Source organism: Haemaphysalis longicornis, unplaced genomic scaffold, assembly GCF_048455015.1.
Source record: "Haemaphysalis longicornis isolate Haplotype H1 unplaced genomic scaffold, Haemaphysalis longicornis Haplotype H1 scaffold_8, whole genome shotgun sequence".
Taxonomy (NCBI): Eukaryota; Metazoa; Arthropoda; class Arachnida; order Ixodida; family Ixodidae; genus Haemaphysalis; species Haemaphysalis longicornis.
The window spans coordinates 127263649-127283201 of NW_027526445.1; the positions used below are offsets into that span (position 1 = coordinate 127263649).

Sequence of the window (19553 nt, forward strand, 5' to 3'; positions counted from 1 at the left end):
TTCGCCTTTCCTGCGTTTTCGTGCTCCATAACCGGGCATCGTCCCGATCTCAATGTGTCCATTCTATCAGCTACTTACCCCAAACATTCAGCACCTTAACTAACACTAATAATGTTTGTGTGCAATATTTACAGACAGTGCAGATCAGACATCACATTTACACGAGCACGTTCAAGATTTTTTATCTCTCTCTGTCTGTCCCCAACATTTCCGAGTGACGGAGACGCACATGTTTCAAGAATCAGGTCACGTGATAAACTCGAGCTACCCGCTACTTATCTCATGCTGGCGTCTTCCAAAAGAACGTTTGTTTTTTGTTTTCTCGTTTCCACTGTTGCGAGCGCGTTCACGTAAGCTGTGGTTAGTCAAATTCGCTCCCGACGCGCCAACCCTTTTCACTGGGTTACCTATGTCGAGGGAGCAGCGGTGTCTGGAGCGCGGCCTGCGTCTCTGACATACTCGGATGACTAGTTTAAGGGTATATACAAAAACACTTGGCACGTAACAGTAGCGAAAAACGACAACAAAGACGAACAGATTCTTCGCGTACAAAGTTCCGAAAGCACGATTACAACGATAAAGTGACGGAAAGCCCTCTTCTAGTGGTAAATATTAGCGAGAACTCTGAAGAACCCGTTTTGCCTTTCCCGCTTCCTCAAGTCTTCATCGTGGCCGCCCCTGCACACAATTATAAAATGGCTCTACTGTTGCTGCTCTCTTTCACACACCCGCATAGCTTGACTTTGTTCTCATTCTCAGGAATGTGGGAGGCCGACCCGTCCTCACTCCCGCAATATATATATATATATATATATATATATATATATATATATATATATATATATATATATATATATATATATATATATATATATATATATATATATATATATATAAATATAATGAAAGCAACATGACTGCCTCATAAGCGATACTTCGTTAAAGGCTTGAATAATTTGCTGATTTGCTGTTTGAGGACGAGACACTTGAAGAAAAGCGAAATTTTGAACAAAGAAATTTCGCCATAACAAGGGTTAACTGTACAGACGTCCACCAAGGCTTGTGTAATACGCTCACAAAGTTGTGCGAAAATACATACAGGCAGGAATACACTCCTCACATATCAAATTAATAGTACTAGTCACTGAGAAAAAAAAAATTAAATCAGAGTGAGTTGGCCGGACGTTCTGAGCAAACAAACCCGCTTCATAGCCTGTGCGGCGGCGGTAACCGAGTGTGGCCGTGTCCCACGTTCCTGGGTATGTTTACGCCTGTGGTCATTTGGTTGCAGCGCGATACAAAGGGAAAAAAAGAAGACGAAAAACGGCGCACGACGCGTCGTGGCTCATTGGCGTCGAGATAACAACGTAGCACCCGAAGAAACTCAGCACCCTGTCACTGAGGACGTGCCACGTCAATCAATCACGACTTCGGCGGCGGCTCGCCTGCATTATGCACTCCGCAGGGGTTGATACTTTCCCCCGTAACATTCCTTTTCTCTTCAAGGGCAGCGGGACCGCGAGAGGTATTTAATTACTGCGCATCGAACGAGCTTTCGAGAGGGAGCCGGCGAATTTCTCTAGCGAGAGGAGTGTATCAGACAGAAGGAACACTATAAGAGAACCGGTGGCCAATGCTGTAACAGGCTGGTTTTTAAGGATTTCCCCAAGGCAATAGTGACATCTGGGAGCAAGTGAACGCGTGCGACCTGACGCTCGGACAAAGTGGACAGTGTCTTGAGTAGAACGCTGTAGTACCTGGATCACATGAGCGTACCAGCCTCGCAGTCTCGTAGTTGTTGGACATACGTGAATTGCCCCGGATTCGTACGAAGCACCGGACAGCCACTTTGACTTCGGAGGTTAATGGATGCGTGTGCAAAAACTGTTACGTGCTCATCCCGCGGCGTTTCTGTGGCTTAAAAGTTAAGTTAGGGCATCGCAGTTTGGAGAACGGGACAGCTCTAGAGACAATATTTAGAAAGCCTTCCCCAACAACGTTTTCATGTCTTCATCTAGCGATGTGCCACGTGAGTACATCGAATGCTGGCACTTAATCTCGTGCCTGAAGTTTCTCTATGCCCGTTTAAAATACTAGGAAGCAAGTTCAGTTGCAAGAAAAGTGTTGACAGTTAAGCCTTCCAGTGACATGCGTGCCGTGAGAGGTACCAGACCCCAAATCCAGTCACTGTGTGAGTACGTATATTGTCACAGTACCATGAAGGTCATTTCAAGGGTGCCTGGGAAGTTACTCTGAAGTTTGGATCGCTTATCTCGCACTACGAATAGCCGGACATACCCGAATTTCTCAGGATTGCACTTTCTTGTCAAAGAAAGAAAGCAAGTAGATAAACATGATAACGGGAAGGACGGCGATGATAAACACCAACAGGGTTTCTCTTGTTAAACAGGAAAGAATGTTTCTTTTCAGTGGTCTAACGGAGATGGAAACAGTCTGAGTCAGTTAGTACAGCAGCGTAGTGGTTCCTCACTGGACGCGAGTTAAATATCAGGTACGATTACTTTCTTTAGGTTCCTGCCTCCGACGAGCTGACTTCTGAAGAGATAACGCAAACAAGCTAAGGACTGCTTTCTTTGAATCTCTCACTCTTTCGAGCAAAAACCGAACAACACGAAACGCTTAAGAGAAACACGATTTACAGAGCTCACGCTGGAAAAGGAGGACAAAGAACGTAAAACAAATGTGTTCCAGCCGTTCCTTTGCGTCTAGCATACTCTAGGTTGAAGAAGTTTCGTCCCGGCATGGTATCTTCCACGTAGCGTGGACGATAGTTTTTCTTTCGACGTTTACAGCCTTCAGCACTACCGTAAAGTTCCGAGAGAACGCCCTCCCCAGAAGCATCGCCCACCCCCTAAAAGCGATGGCTTTGGCGCCGATGAGTGAACAAAATTAACGCGAATCGTGTCTTCCTGTGTTGATTGATTGATTGTGGGGTTTAACGCGCCGACGCAACGCAGGCGATGAGGCGCGCCGTAGTGGAGGGCTCCGGATTAATTTTGACCACCTGGGGATCTTTATCGTGCGCCGAAATCTCGTACACACGGGCGTTTTTGCTTTTCGCCTCCATCAGAAAAGCGGCCGCCGCGGCCGGGAATCGAACCCGCGACCTGTCTTCCTGTGTTGATGCGATCACTCATTTGCCCTTTTCGCGATTGACCCGAGCGTTCGCCCATCTCAGAATTTTTATTGATATCTCCGCAGTTTCGGTTGGCAGTGCGGCCACATTTTTGTATTTTTCCGCTCCTGACCCGAAAGTTCGCCCATCCCGTATTTTTCGCTTTACAGCGCTGTACTTTGCGTGGGCGTTCTTTCAGAACTTTACCGTAAGTCTCCTGTCACAAAGGCCCTGAGATCATAGACATCATCCTGCTAAAAAGAAATATCGCATTTCCAGTGGAGATGAACCACTCTACCACGAGGAGAAAATGGGACAATAATGGGACAGCCGTTAACACGTATCACCCGCACTACGTATCATCCAAACGCGCGTTACGCGACGGGAGTTAAACACTGAGCGAGCTTTCACAACATGACGTGTTGAATGTAACGCGACGATCACGAACACACTTAGGGCAAACCTGTACAACAAGTGGGTAACGTAAATGACAGCACTGTTCGAACGATGGAATGAGATGAGTGAAGGGCTCGCACTGGACGCCGGCAAAAGAGTCTTCCTTTTTGTGCAGTGACGACGTTTTGTTTGAGTGCGTGATCGTTTAAAACAACGCGCGTATTTGTCAGCCGCGAAGCACTGTTAGGGTAGATATCTCGCCGACAGCCAGTAGTAGCAGCAGCTGTGAACTGGATTCCTCTACGGCCCAGCACTGATATAGAGAATATCGACATATAGCGAATCCCGTATATCCAACACAGCGAATAGAACTTGGGACGAGCCGCCTTCGTCACAGAAATCACCGCTCCTTGTTCTCTGGGTCTCGGAGAGGCTTTGGCTGGCAGCGAGTTGCCCCACACTTCCACGCAAAGCACGGAGACCCTGCAATTTTGTTTGCTGCGCCAATTGTGACGCTAGAAAGCCTGCTGCTGTTGAAGCAGAGTAAAACACTCACCTGTTTTACGCGGAGCAGGTTCGCTCGTGCGTCCCGCTGTTACAGCTATGGCTTAGAGCATATTTTTTCCGTCGCGCGATGTGGTGCGCGTCCGTGTCTTGTGTTCTTCAGGCTTTGGGGCAGACCACGGCGTGAAATTGATTTTACCGGGAGACACATTCAAAGCTCAAGGTACGGGTGAGTTGAAGCTCTCTGGCGCACTGATCCACTCGGTCCCAGGGAGAGGGGAACCCTATTTACAGCAATAAAACATCGACCCTACCTGGTGACGCCAGTAGAGAGAGGACTCCATAAATGCTCACTGGCATGACTTTGAAGTTACTTGGCCCACGTTACAAAATGTGCGTTTCTTTTTTTTAAGGTTCAGCAAGTAAGCGCGTACTTCCGCTGGGGTAGAACCGTTGGGCCCTAATGCACACGTGACTTGCAGAGTTCTATCGTCGGCGACCCGAACAGAAGGGTAGAGACACTCATGAAACGCGTACCGGGATGGTTTCGAGACAAAGAAAACTAGGATGCCGAGTCGAGTCCAGGCGCTCGCTTGCGGCGCAGAAAGCTTTTTTTTTTTGGTACAAAAGGAGCGGACGTGTGCGTCTAACTTTCTAGCTTAACTGTCCCTTGGCCCCCGCCGTTCGACACCGAAGCGTCAGGGACATCGCCAGAGCTACAGTTCAGCAATCAAGAACCTCAGAAAGCTGACGTCACACCTCGCGACCAAATATACCTCACTACCGACTTACGCTACCCGCGAAAGCGATAGCGGTCGGATTAGCTGAAATCACGGTGCTGTATTAACACTGAAAACCCTGTTCTGAGTCCGTGCAGGCAGTAGCCCAGAAATATCGCACAAACAGAGCGCGGACAACTTTCAGGGAGATTACGTATACACAAGCCACCATACGTACAAACTGCCACACGGACAGGGCAATCTCGATCGAAGGAATCTAATTCACTGGTTCTTTTTCCCACGATCTGAAGGAGCTCATTTCACCCCATAGAACTCTGACGTCATTCGTCTCCAGAGAAGCTAGCTGCAAGAGGTCCCAGGACTCCCTTTAAGCCTTGCCTGGAGGAAACGTTCTGTGGACAGTCCTTCGTACGCTGAGGAACTCAACGGCACCCCTTATTCATCCGACAAGGGTTAACCGGATGTCAATAGCCAGCTACGGCAAACGCCAGCAGACCATACGCCCGCCGATATCAACCGGATTAATAGTGGTAGTGTACAAAGCGAATTCATCGGCCTTCCCTCCCTCCTTCGCTCCTTTCTGGTCAGCTCCATTAACAGTTGAGCGCAACGTTGGTGTACGGCTGCTGCAATGGCGCACGAATGGGGAGCTCGTCCGGAGGCGTCGTTGTGAAGCTGGTCTCCCACGAGGCGTGCTTTTCGGGGGCTGCGTGGCCGCCGCCGCCACTCGGGTGGTTGCCGCCCCCGCCTGCCCCGCCCAGGAGCTTGTCCATGGAGTCCAGGGACGAGGAGGCTGACTGGAGCTCGGTTCGCTCCGTGCTCAGCGAGTAGTTGGACGAGGGCATCGGGATCAGGTAGTCCTCGGAGCCCGGAGACTGCACCTCGGATCGCTCGGACCGGTAGACCTGCGTTGACGGGCGCCAATACACGGGTGAACGGTGCGCATGCGCTGGAGCTTTCTTTAAGCAAAACGGCGGGATTAGACACATGAATGCAGTCAAAAGAGAGTAACTGTTATTGTAGATGAGCATCGTAATCGAAAATGTTGAACGTCTCAAAAGCAATTAGTAACTAAACCACCTCATGCTTTCCCACAAAAAAATACCAGATAGGTTTTAGGCGCGAAGCCCCTTAGGGGCTCGAGATGTCGTCGTCTCATGTCGTCGTCGTCTTAGGTCGTCGTTGTATCATGTAGTCACGGTACTGAAGCACCAGGGCACTCGTTTTCCAACGTCTCGAGCTAGAACGCTTTGGGCTTCAAAGACACGAGACTTACAGCAAAGCTGTATACCTCTACCCCCCAACGGTTTAATCTCCGTGGGCAAAAACGCCAAGGTGCCAAGAATACACTTATACACTGCATGCTTCGCCCCTCCCCAGGTTTCACGTTAGCGGAGATGACCCGGGATTATTATTTTTTTTTGTGTGTGTGTAGCCAGTGCAGGTACATCTCCACCAGCTATCAAACAATTCGCCGTAGGGTGATAACGCCTCTTGCAAAATGGCAATAGCGTAGTCAGAAATGAACTGCTGGAAAATGGTATTACACTTTTCCAGTGCCACGCATGGCCCTTGTATTATGTGCCTTATGTGACAATGCTCGTGTATGCAGATTTACGGGGCTCATAAACGGTCATGTTCGCACCGGTTGGTCGGGACCGGTGCTGACTGTTGCGCGGCTGGACGTCGCTATGACCATAGATTTAAAGGGACCCTACAACTCTTTTTTCAACTTTTTTCGATATCTTGAATGCTTGCAGAACGTACCCAACCAACACATCTGGTACTTAAATTACGGGGTCGTCAAGTACTACAGCCAAAAATTACCGCTCCTTGTCCATCAGATACCACAGAAACTTTCTCAAAACATTTTTCTGTCTTTCCCGGTCCTCACGTACTTCGATCGCTGGAATTACGTCATTAGAGCGGTGTAGCGGATATTTTCCGGCTTTCCGTCTGTTGCAGCCGTGAACGCATTCGATAGCCACCTTAAAAAGAAAGGCACAAACGCAAAGCCTAAACGGAAGGAGTATCTGCTGCGACGAGCAAATCACGCAGTGCCACGCCGTGCTGGTGATAAATATAGCTTTTGCAGTGCTTCCAGACGCGAATGAAAAAGTGAAAATTTTCATCGGAAGTGTTGTAGAGTCCATTAATGTACTGTGCTGCTACGTCGAATGCATCGTGGCTTCAAAAATCTCAAGGTAATGTGCAAATGTGGTTTACGACGGCAGTGCACCTATTTACCCGGCTACTTCTGCATAGATTGAATCAAGGTGAATCACGCTTAATCAGACTGCCCTGCGTGTGCCGTGTATAACCGCAGTTTGTGCCAAACTCTGCGAGCATTAACGCTAATCATATTTCGGCGCAAGTGTTGGGTTTGCGTTCCTGCGTGTGCTAGTGTTTTTTGAACGTTTATGTGTGGTCGCGTGTTTTTACTCATTTTCGGACCCTATAATTTCCATATACAGCAGCAAGCCAAGCTGAGTGCTAGGGTGACTTCTCCTTTATCAATAAATGAGAGGTCAGGAGTAAATTGTATCGAAAAGTGACTCACCATGAACCAAAAAATATGGGATGCGAGGGCATCGGGCGGTACCACAGAGGGTTCTCCTTGAAACACCCACAGAATTGAGACCCCCAACCACTACAGGGGCGCAAGGACAAATTTTCGCTGCGTCGATGATGCGCTGTATTGGGCGCGGGTGTGTAGAGCGAACAAAAGAAAACATTGTACTTTGACATCATCAATTTGCACGATTTCGAGGTCAGCGACCATGGTGTTGTTTCAGGCAGTGGGTTCGAAGTGATGTCTAAACAACATTTTCGTAGTTCAACGTCACAAAGTAAGGCGGCAGTGCATACATAGCTAGCGACTGCTGTCAACACAGCGACAGACGCGAAAACGTAGGCTTTCAAGCTGAGGGTGTCGATAAAGTTTGCTGTCAAAGTTGGGGCCTCTGGCGCGCTGTAGACAATCTGGGAGGCCGTTACGGTGTCCGCCCCTAGGCGAGACAATTTGCGTCGGCTGGTGGGCTTTCGTTTCCACCTACTGAACAATAAATACCTGCCTGCCAAAGACTGTGCGGCTAAATAGACCGTAAACGCAATATGGGTCAGTAAAGGACTCGATGAAGGGATCGACTTCAAACGTGGATTCAGCTAGCCCTCGATAGACGGGACTGGAGGTCTTTGAGAGAGACCTTCAGTGGACACAACAAAGCTGATGATGATGAAATACCTGCCTACTCCCTGTGGTGAACGGCTATAGCCTCTATGCTTCTGCGCACGTGAGACTGTCCCGTACACTTAGTTCCCACCCACATAGATGCACTATCACTGGCATCGGTAGTGACTGCTGTCAAAACTGTCGTAAAGCCACAGACAGGCATTCCATATACTGCATCGGCAGCTACGACTATCAAAATAGGCACCGCTGCAAAACTCCAGGTATTTCAACGGCGAATACCTACAGCTTCCCCAATAGTTGCTTGCAAGCGTGTAGTGTAGTAGTTGTAGTAGTGTAGTGTAATAGTGTAGTAGTGTAGTAGTGTAGTAATGTAGTGTAGTAGTGTAGTAGTGTAGTATTGGTAATAGTGGCAGTAGTACCTGCAGGCAGATGTTGTCGGCGTTGGGTGGCCTCATGACAGTCGCGTCCCGCTCCATGGAGGGCGGTCGGTGGAAGACGGGCAGCGGCGCCGCCACCACGTCCGGGTCCTGGATGCAGTAGCCGAGCCTCTCCAGAATGGTGCCGAACGAGGGCCGCTCCTCGGGCGTCGCGTGCCAGCACTGCGTCATCACGTGGTACACCGGCCCCGGGCAGTTGGCCGGGGGCTCCAGCCGGCCGCCGGACGTCACCTGCGATGCGACAGAATTAACGCACAATTTGTAGCTCGCTTGGCCACGCCTCCCGGTCCTTTTCCTCGGTGTCTGAGACGTAGCGCTGCTGAGTAAATGCCACGGATTCCATTATACCTAGGGTTGTCCATTTTCGGGTAAGACCCGATTTTTCCCGATTCTTACATCCCGAACGTGACTCAGGAGAATCGGGTTAAACGCGATTTCTCCCTGAATGGACCTTCTCAAAGCAGTGATTTGCACAATCGTGCGCTGATGGTGCGCCGCTTTCAACCGGCACTTGCTGGAAGAGAACCATCCAGACGTAGCTGTCGAACTCATTGAGTATTGGCATAACTATACCGCTCGCTACCTCAGGCTAGCAGATGTTGCGCTGACATTGTTGTGCTTCGCTAATGGAAGCCGTTCTGTCTAGGGAACTTCCTAGGGAACAGTTGAAATACTGAAATACGTTCAGCGATCAGACAGGTCTCGAATGAAGACCGACATGTTGCGCAAGCAGATGATAATGTTTGTAAACAAGGATGAGTGAAAAATCATGACCAGCGTTTTGTGAGTAAAATGTTTCATTTCTTAGAAGTTGTCAATTTCCTTTATTGTCGTCATTACTGATTCATTTCCAAAACAATGCCAAATTTCGGAGAGCATTTTTCTATTAAGGCGGTAGAGTTAAGAAGATCGTGATACCATCTAAAATAAACTGTGTTTATTACTTAGTACGTTTGTAGATTTAACCCGAAACAAAAACCGAATTTTGAAATGGTTTTGCAAAAAAAACGCGGTTTCTCCAGGATTATCAGTTGCAAAAAGAGCTCCCGATTTTTACCGCCACATTTAAAAAAATATATATTTATAAACCGAAAACAAACAACCCTAGTTATACCTTTTGTATCCTTTACATCCATATATCCATATGCATACCTGCATACCTATACCCTCTATATTCCATATCCCCGTTATCACAACGTTTCGGGGCACATTTAAGATCCGAACGGGACGAAAAAGAGCCCGCACCTGTGGAATACGTGGACGTGCGTCAACGTTAGGGCATAACCGGAATCATAATTCAAGGAAGATGAAGAAACACATTGAAGCATTCTGTTGTTTATATGGCGGGCTGAGTGTCTTCGCTGTTTGTGCTGTTACCTACATCACTGCCTCGCCATTGCAATGCAAGGTACTTTACTTTCGACACTGTGCCTTCCCCTAGTTGAGCTTGCAAGGGTCTACAAATACCAAGACCGTATTAAATATCCCTAGATTCTGTTTGCGTAGACTTTTCATATTTTAAAGCGAAAGCTTTCTTAGTGAGACCGACGGCGTTTTGTCAGAAAACTAGCGCATTTCCCCATAGACCGGTTGGTCGACCGAAAAGCTCTAATGCAATTTCTTAATGACACACGGCGCGTGCGTGTAACCGGGCTTCCACTTCGTCAAAACGGTTACTCGAAAATCGCGAAGAAGCAACGCTTCTAGATCAGACAACAATACACGCATCGATAATGAAGAGCGATATCGATAGTATGCCTTTACCTTATAACCCACGTATCGGTATACTAGGTTTAGATCGTCGTAGATTCGTTTACTCAGTGAGTGAAAAATCGTCATTGCATGGGCTCGTTCTTCATTTGCGATTTCGGTCCTTGAAGGTTCTACGGTCGATCGAATGCACTTTCGGCGAAGGTTGGCCGCACTTTCATCTTTCGCGCTCCTCTCAAATTTCCTCAGGAAAGGATATGATAAATTTTATTAGCTCGGCAACTCTTCGGGCGGCTCCTGCCAACGCGGCAACAACGAACGTCGCACAATCTCATTTACCGGCCATCGCGGGGGAGTACATATGGTCTCACCAGCTGCATGACTTCCTGGTTGCCCCTTCCCGGATAAGGCATGTATCCCATGGACATGACCTCCCACAGCAGCACGCCGAAGGACCACACGTCCGTCTTGCTGGTGAACATGCCGTCCAAGAACGCCTCGGGCGGCATCCACTTCACCGGAAGCATCGCCTTGCCCCCCTTCCGGTAGTAGTCGGCCCTGGAGCGGAGAAACGAGGTTGCCCCCCAGCCCGGTCGCCAATACTCGAGGGCTGTCAACTAACTACACCCTAGCTTTTATGATTATTCTTTTTAAAGCGAAGCTTTCTACCTCGACCAGCCAAGGGTACTGTCTCGACCGTTGGCGTTAACAGAAACCTCCCGCGAACAAATAAAAGAAACTATTGGCATCACAAGAAATCGAACCTGGAACAAATAGATAAACGCAGCGAGAACCCGTTGTCTTAGCGATTGAGCTACGAGCCCTCGCGGAGACGTGGGGGACAGACGGTGTACTCACCGAGCACAGCCGCGGGTTCAGCCCCTCCGTTATCGCTGAATGCCACGTGATAGCGTCACGCGACCTCTCGCGACGCTCTTTGTACAGCCACGAGTGTGAATTCAAGTGACGTCACATGGGTAATCGTTGTGGGTGTTGTATACAGCTTAGCTTTCACACCACGTTCTCATGGTGGACTGGCGCGCAATTTTTATTTAATTACATTAGATCGTCCTTTCTTATTCCCTTGAACGCAAACTTTGTCATTACACTGTTAATTTTGCTTGCCCATTTTTAAGCCTATTACGTACACAGTTTCGGTTTCATTTTCAGTATTTTGCTTTTGTTTGTATTGTGTTTAGTACTTTTGCAATCTTGTATTTTGTTTTCGTTGTATTTTAAGACAGTTGGTCTCCGTCAGGTGTTCCAACACGTTCTGCCTTGCTTTCCGCAGTTTTGACTTTTGATGTAAAACTGGACATGAATAAACTTCAAACTTTAAACTCCTTCGCGGGATAGCAAGGGCTTCGTAAAACCACCACTGCAGCCGAATTCGAGGGAATTGTAAAAGCAGGATGAATTCGAGGGAATAGGAAAAGCAGGACGTCGAGAACCTATTGGTTGTCTGCAACGTGAGGGCTCCGTTCTCACCGGTAGATATCACGGGCCATGCCGAAGTCGGCGATCTTGACCACTCTCCCCGGTCCCTTGGTTGTGAGCAGGCAGTTGCGTGCGGCTATGTCTCTGTGGAAACAAGAATGACACGGAAAAATTAGTCGGAATTTGTTTTCGCTTTGTCAAGTGTTACAGTAGCCTAACGATTTTGTGGACTTGAAGGGGAACGAAAGATAGTCCGAATAAAAATAGTACTCCGAAAATTCTGCGAGTCGCAAAAAGAAACATTACATCACTTTATTAGGACTGAAGAAGTAGCGAATGGTTCTTTGCCTTAAATTCCTCCTTCGTGTGATGTTGCTTATAAGTCAGCATCACCGGGTGTCCAAAAAAGTCTGGTGTTTAAAAAAAAAAGAAATGTCCACGTATGACCTGTTTCCGGCTTGCGATATTCCTTCCGCCGCAGACTACATGCAAAATTATGGACTTCAAGATCAAAGTTTGTTACCCCGGTGAGAGTCAAGCCGATCCCCATCCAATCCGAAGCTAGCCAGGTGGCTTAGGGTTCAAAACGGCGCCGTCCCGGAATCGCACCGTGGCTCAGTCGCAGAACATTTCGTCCGGAAAATCCAGCTTTTAGCTTTATTTTGTCCGAAATACCCGTTTTTAGTATACATTACTCCTATGCGGCAACTGGCGGTTTCTCGGGAAAGTCCGGAATATCCAGCAACTCCGAAATTTCGAAGTCCGAAAAATCGTTCAGATACAGTATTTTTATTTTCCACCCGCTTCATACGCCGTCTCGAGAAGCCGCAATTATTTTTTTCCGCGTGTGCAGCTACGCTCTTATCGAGGTTGATTGTGGGGTTAAACGCACCACCGCAACACCTGCGCGATGAGGGGGTCGTAATGGAGGGCTCCGGATTAATTTTGACTGCGCGGGGATCTTTAACGTGCGCCGAAGTATCGACATATGGGCGTTTTCGCTCTTCGCCGCCATCAGAAAAGCAGCCGCCGCAGCCGCAGTCGAACCCGCGACCTTGGATTCCGCAGCACAGCGCCATAGCCACTGATCAACCACGGCGAGTCCTTTACCGAACTAGCATTATCCCCCTTCAACGACGAGGTTTTTTGCTGTTTCTGGCAACTATCAGCAGTCAGACGGCGGTCGGGCAATTCCAGACGGGTCTGTACCGAAATAATTCCTACATTTTTAGTACGCATGCGAATACTACGAAACCGAGAAATCTATTGGCTTCACACTCGAAGCAAGCCAAGAAATTTGTACGTGATTCGAAGCACCCGTAAGCGTGAATGAACGGCGCGAGCGCCGAGCGGGAGAGAACGAAAGATAGTACAGCGAAGAAGAAACAGTACGCGTGATGTCAGCACGCACGGCGCCTGCGCAGTGGGAGAGAGCAGCGGTGTGGCGCATGGCACAGCGCGTGGGTTTGTGTGTGCGTATGTAAACGGCCTCCGAGATCAGCAACGGCCATCAGCAACTGATGTGTAAGGGAAATAAATTAGGAATGCTACAACACGTAGAGCGAATCCGCATCAGATCGCCCTAATCTTTTTTTGAAGCGAAACCTTTCTTAATGGGACCGATGGCGTCCTGGGAAAAACTAATGCGTTTCCTCATAACTGGGTTGGTGAACCAAAATGCTCTGATAAGCTCCCTAGACACACGACGCGTGCGTGAAACCTGTCTTCCATTGCGTCAAAACGGTTACTTGAAAATGGCGGGAAAGGAACGGTTCTAGATGAGAGAATACACACATCGATCATGAAAAAGGAGTACAGTAGTATACCCTTATCTCATAAACCACGTATCGGTATACATTTAGATTGTTCGTAGATGCTTTATCTTAGTGCCCAAAAAATCGTGGCATGGTTCTCTCTTCGTTTGCGATTTCGGTATTTGAAGGTTTGACGATAGGAACTTTTAGCGAAGGTTTTGACGCACTTTTGACGCAATTTTTATGTCGGAAATATTCTGCGCTTCTCTCAACTTTTTTTATCAATGGATTGTAAAGTTTCTTTTCCTGAAAGCTCATCGGGCTAGGGAATGACAGCTCAGCATGCGCATCATTTGCATTAATTTATTAACCTAGTCCGGTGAATCCGACATAGCTAGGCAATGTGTACCGATGCGTGCGGTGATGTGCGCAGGACTAGAAGCGTGTCTGAATCATTTAGGCGATGGGAGCGTTGGACGAACCTGTGGATGAAATGCTTGTCTTCCAGGTACTGGCATCCTTTGGCCACGTCAATGGCTAGCTTCAGGAGGTCCGTCATTGTGAGACTCGGTGGGATATTCTGTAAGAGGACACGCAGCGCTTGACACAATGCTCACAAGCGTCGCAATGAGCGGTTAAGGAGTGAAGAATTGTACAGATAAAACTCGGAGCACCATTTTATCATCGGAACATTGATAGTTCATGTGGGTCCTGGTTGCCTAAGTCTATTGAAGTATAAATTCTGACCTTGAGTGCATCGCAAGAAGCTGTCACAGAACCCATGAGCAAAACATTATGCATGCGAAACGCTTCATTGAGCTTTACTTAGTTAACACGTCCGATCTCCTGTTTATGGTTGGCTGCGTCTAGTGACGTTGTGTCGGAAATATTTTTGTATTACAGCCACGAACAATAATTCTTAAAAGCTACTTACAAGATTACGTGGGCCGACCGAGTGTCCATAATTTAATTCTATAGTATAGGGCAGCTTTGACGTTTCTATACTATTATTAAAGGCATCCCTCGCTTGAATTTGGCTTTTTTTGTCTACAAACTTTAATTAAATGGGACGTGGCGAGGCTGGACAGGCGTAACCTAATATTTTAAATGGCGGGAATAAATTATAATATCTTCTAATTGTTCACCACGTGCCGTCGACATTTCTTGCGTATTAAAGCAAAGGTTTGTATGGCTTACTGATGACACTGACGTCCCAGTAAAACTCACAGCAGGAAAGACAACTGTACATGATGTGTTTCACACAGAGGGTAAATCAATCATACACCACAAAACATAACAATGGGATGTCTTTGAACACCTGACAGACCTCTCGCAATACATAAACGATAGTTTGGCGGTTAGGGATGATGATGAAATACATTCTCAAAGCAGGGTTTGACATTGGTTTTGGACTTTGGCTGAGTTGAAGTGGACTTTGACTTTAGACTTTGGCAGTTTCGATTTTGGGCTTCGGCTTTGACCCAGGTTGCCCGGAAAAAAGCTTCGCGTTTTAATCATATTTCTCTTAAGAAAGGACCTTCGATATTTTTCCTTTTTATTGCGTGGAGAAATCATGGTCAAATGCTATCATTAGAGGTAGAACGTGGCTACTCGATGGAGGATAAAAAGCAGCAGCAAACAGAAGATTTTCAGGATTTTTGAATAAGCGACGCGTCTTTGTACTTAATGCCAGACGAGAGTACTTACGGGTTTTGGCCGAGACTCTCTGAGGAAGGACTTGAGGTCACCGCCGGGAAGAAGCTCGAGAACGATGAAGCGCGGCATCTTCTCGAAGCAGACGCCGATGAAGCGGACGATATTGGGGTGGTTGAATTTGCTGCGAGCAAACGGAAGGAAAAGCCGCAGTTATTAGCCCTTCGCGCTCATGCAAATATGCAGCTCGAAATCACAGAGTTACAGCAGAGCGGATAAACGGTACCGGTACGGCTCCTGGAACACGGCCGGCGCACATGCGCATGCGCACAAAAGGTTTTGTGTCCTCTGGGCATGCACAGTGGCACCGGTCGACTTGCGGGTACCATATCGAGACTGTTGTCCCCTCTCCTATAACCCTCTATTGGCTTGTCGTCAGCCTTAATGAGAAGCAACGTACACAACGCAGGATACCTCGCAGAAGAAACGCTTATCTGCTGCAGCTGCAGCCACTGCGACTGTATTGAAAATCCAGAAGGTTTTGATGTCCAGAATGTTTTTACATTCGTGTATATAACAAATGTTGAAACTCTGGTGTATTTTGCTTACACAGTTTGGTCGCAGGTATATAAAACTATTGCGCAGCATCTGTATCGCTTTCAGTATCACTATCTGCATCGATTCAGCCGGTTGGCTGAATAGTCAGAGACAGACAGACAGACAGACAGACAGGCAGACAGACAGACGGACGGATGGACAGACAGACAGACAGACAGACAGACCAAAATTTCTGTGTTTAAGTAGCCCAAGAAAGACTGTCGTCTTTAAAAGACGAAACTAGAAAAACACGTTGGTGGCTTTGACATCTCCATTTTGTACACGTGTGGAGGGAAAGGAAGGCCGATTTTTTTAACACGTAACTAACAAAAAGTGGCAAAAGATTCCGCTAACGCAATGCTATTGCTAAGAATTCGCTTGCCTCGCAGCTTGTGCCTCCTCCAGCACAAATTCCCGTATAGTTTCAGTGAGCGTGGTAAGCTAGCTTCGCCTCATAATGGGTGCGCTTGTTGTGGAGCACGCTTTAAAGGCAACGCCCATGACGGATGACGACATCCGCCGCGCGGGAGTCCCGTGAATGCTTCCAACCAAAGCCTTCGTAGTGAGAAAGACATTGATAGAGAGATGATGAAACCCGACATCTCTCACAAAGCAAGCAAAGCTCTAAGAAACATTTGTTTCTTGTGAGCAAAAATGGGAAGTCTCAAGAGGTTCCGACCCCGTGATAGTAAATGAACGTAAAGCGAGAAGTTGGTGTCCAGGTTAACGCTGTAAGGGAAGAACTACGAAAGCGAGACCGGAGCCGTGGCTGCCCAAAAACGGGGATGAGACTTTAATATCACGGGGGACCTACATGATGATGATGACCTATGCATGCCTAAGGGAGATATAACAAACGTTATGAACTGCGCGTCGTCGAGTATTGCAGCCTGCAAGCCCCGAAATAACCTCTCCGAGTGATAATCAAATGGCACAAAAAGTTTGCCCGAACTATTGTGCAGAAATTGTAATGCTCGTAGAATCAACGGGTTGTCGCTAATTATCCAAAGTAAATGCTATGATTTATTGCTGAGTGTGTAGGATTCCCATGCGAGATGCCATGAAATTTATTGCATTTTTGGGGAAAACCACCCAACTGGCTTGGAATTAGGAAAGATTAACAATGTATACGTCCGAGGTTGTAGGTGCAGCCGAGCTTTTAGGGGAGGTTGAGGATTTCATTTCATTTCATTTCATTTCATTTCATTTCATTTCATTTCATATTTTGTACCAGTAAGAGCCGAATGTGTTACAGAAGGGCCTGGAACGTAATACCGAACACGTACACACGGTATATCATCAAAATAAAAAAAACATAACAGGAAAAGATGGGAATTAACCAGAGTATTCTTCAATAGTGGTCCCAAACGATGATGGGTCGGTTATGTTGGCAATTGAGGCCGACAAGTGGTTCCATTCGTCGGTAGTTTTAGGAATAAATGATTAATTAAAGATAGCTTCGGGGGAACATGTGGACCGCTCAGTTTATGACGATAATCAGAACCAGAAGAAGGTTCGGAGAAAGGTTCACTTTTCATTATACGATTGTAGTAATAGGTTTCGTGCAGCAGTATTATCGTGCTTGCTTCCTACAGGATGACAGGAGGCGGAAAAGTAACGTACTCTTCAGAGATGTCACTGTTGATTTCCTAGTGTTGTAAGTGAGAATGAAACGTGCGCCATGATTTCGTACACATTCTAAAGGATTTGTTTGATTATTTGCGCCAGGCTTCCAGACAGAACAGTTATATTCAAGCTTAGGACGTGCTAGTGTTGTGTACAAAAGTAGCTTCTAATTGCGAATCAAGTTCTTGAGACCATCTTAATGAATAAAAAAGGGCACCATGTGAAGAAAATTTACCCTAACAGCTTGATGTGGACAACACTTCAATCAGTAGAGAACAGAGCGCAGAACAGCGCCGTCTACATTGGTTAACGATATTGCATTGTAATCAAAACCCTTGACAGTTTTTTCAAAATTTCTAAGCGAGGCTTCTATGGTTACGATGCGAAATTCTATGGCGTCCGCGCGGAAAAACGTAATGTGAGAAAGGCAGTCACGCCAACAAACTTATTACCATAGCAAAAGGACATCGCCGCTCACGTCGGAGCGGAAACATATGAGAATAAAAGATTCCACTATAAAAGAAAGCGCATACCACCACAAATGTCGCAGCTACGTGTCTCTGAATGTCTGACGCGATACGTGACGTAGTGTGCGCCTGACAGGGCGACGAAGCATACGGCGTTAGAAAAAGTGCCTGCCGGTGTGTGCGCTATCAGAACGCTTTCACCATTAAAGTAGGACTTTGTATAAAACACGATTTGGATTTCAAGAATATACGTCTTATTACTTAGAAATGCATTGGGAGTGGATTAGTTATCATAAATAGGCACCCTTTTTTCGTCCACTAGAGTCAAAATACAGGTGTGTGCCTGTATGCATGTGTAGGGATGATCGCCGTCAACCCTCGGTGTGCTAGAGAGCTTCTCTGGTCATCCACGATCGCGGGCGGAATGGCCAGCTACGTTTTTGTTATTTTCAGTTAGCAGAGGAGGAAGTGTATTGTTAAAAACGCGCTTAGCTTCCCTGACTGCGTTTTTAAACAGTGAAGCAACCTGCTAATGGGGACGCCATTTATCAGTTGTATAACGTTTTCTATCTTGGTGGAACAGCCGCCTTTTCTTGTTCAAGATACGCTTGAGCGATGCAGTAAACCGTGCTGAACATGTTTACACCAAACTACTGGGAGGGGTTTCTGTTCTTGCACTAATTTATTAACGTTTTTTTTAAAAGCGACCCGTTCTATACAATGCGCTGAGCGTGAAAGCCTGGCATCTGTTGTTCGACAAACGCTTCACGTTGTGTGTTCATAGATGCGCAGTAGCAGGTCTAGTACAGTGAAAGCTCGTTAATTAGGCTCTATTATTTCAAACTTCCGGTAATTCGAACTGATGCCCTGGCCCCGGCACAGCCCTGCATATTTAAATTTGGGAAAACTCGCAATAATTCGAACGCGTCGGTATCCAGAACGGTTAATTCGAACTGATACCCAGGTTTTCTTCGCTTCTCGCAGAAGTAAGACCAGAGTGATTACAATGTCTCGCAAATCCAAATCAAACCAAATTTACTAGAGATGCAAAACAACCAACCAACCAACCAACCAACCAACCAACCAACCAACCAACCAACCAACCAACCAACCAACCAACCAAACAAACAAACAAACAAACAAACAAACAAACAAACAAACAAACAAACAAACAAACAAACAAACAAACAAACAAACAAACAAACAAACAAACAAACAAACAAACAAACAAACAAACAAACAAACAAACAAACAAACAAACAAACAAACAAACAAACAAACAAACAAACAAACAAACAAACAAACAAACAAACAAACAAACAAACAAACAAACAAAAAAACAAAAAAACAAAAAAAAAAACAACGTAATTATCGCGTGCTCTACGCTACGCGGCTCAACGCGCGCTCTACACAGCTTATTTCACCTCTGCAGCGAGCGCCGTGCCGCCGGCCCAGTCCTCCGGCGCATGCCGTTTCAGATTTTCTTTGTGACGCGGTCGCTGCTCTGGGGCCCATAGACATGTAGTAGCTCCTAATTCGCGATAAAAAATCCAGAATTGGCTTCTTTGTGTTCTGCCTGCGCAGTGTGGGGCGATGTTCATTCATTCTAGCGCCCACCCGCTAATTCGAAATTCGAACAATTTTATGGTCCCCTTCGAGTTCGAATTAACGAGCTTTTACTATATAAACTTTCTTAATGTTCGGAATTAATAAAAGAATGACCGATAATATTTGGCAAAATATTTAGACAATTTATAATATCGGATGCAATTGTCAGTGCTATGTCGAGGGTGTTGGCAAAGGTTGAAGTAGTTCGAGTTGGCTGAGTAATTAGCCGAGTAAGATGGACATCAAAACACACGTCAAGAAATGGCTTCAATCACTGGATGAGTCGGATGCAATT

At 46.8% G+C, this 19553-nt stretch overlaps 1 protein-coding gene across 1 annotated transcript in view; it reads right to left on the minus strand.

Moving 5' to 3' along the window:
• Positions 1-923: 923 nt before the first annotated feature.
• Positions 924-19553, minus strand: part of Alk (Anaplastic lymphoma kinase) — a 209341-nt gene continuing 190711 nt past the window's right edge. The window contains exons 21-26 of the mRNA XM_077682125.1: positions 15015-15144; positions 13790-13887; positions 11605-11697; positions 10488-10674; positions 8389-8637; positions 924-5681 (exon numbers count right to left, since the gene is read on the minus strand). Coding sequence (XP_077538251.1) covers positions 5370-5681; positions 8389-8637; positions 10488-10674; positions 11605-11697; positions 13790-13887; positions 15015-15144 — 1069 coding nt within the window. The 3' untranslated portion in view covers positions 924-5369. The remainder of the gene's footprint in view (positions 5682-8388; positions 8638-10487; positions 10675-11604; positions 11698-13789; positions 13888-15014; positions 15145-19553) is intronic.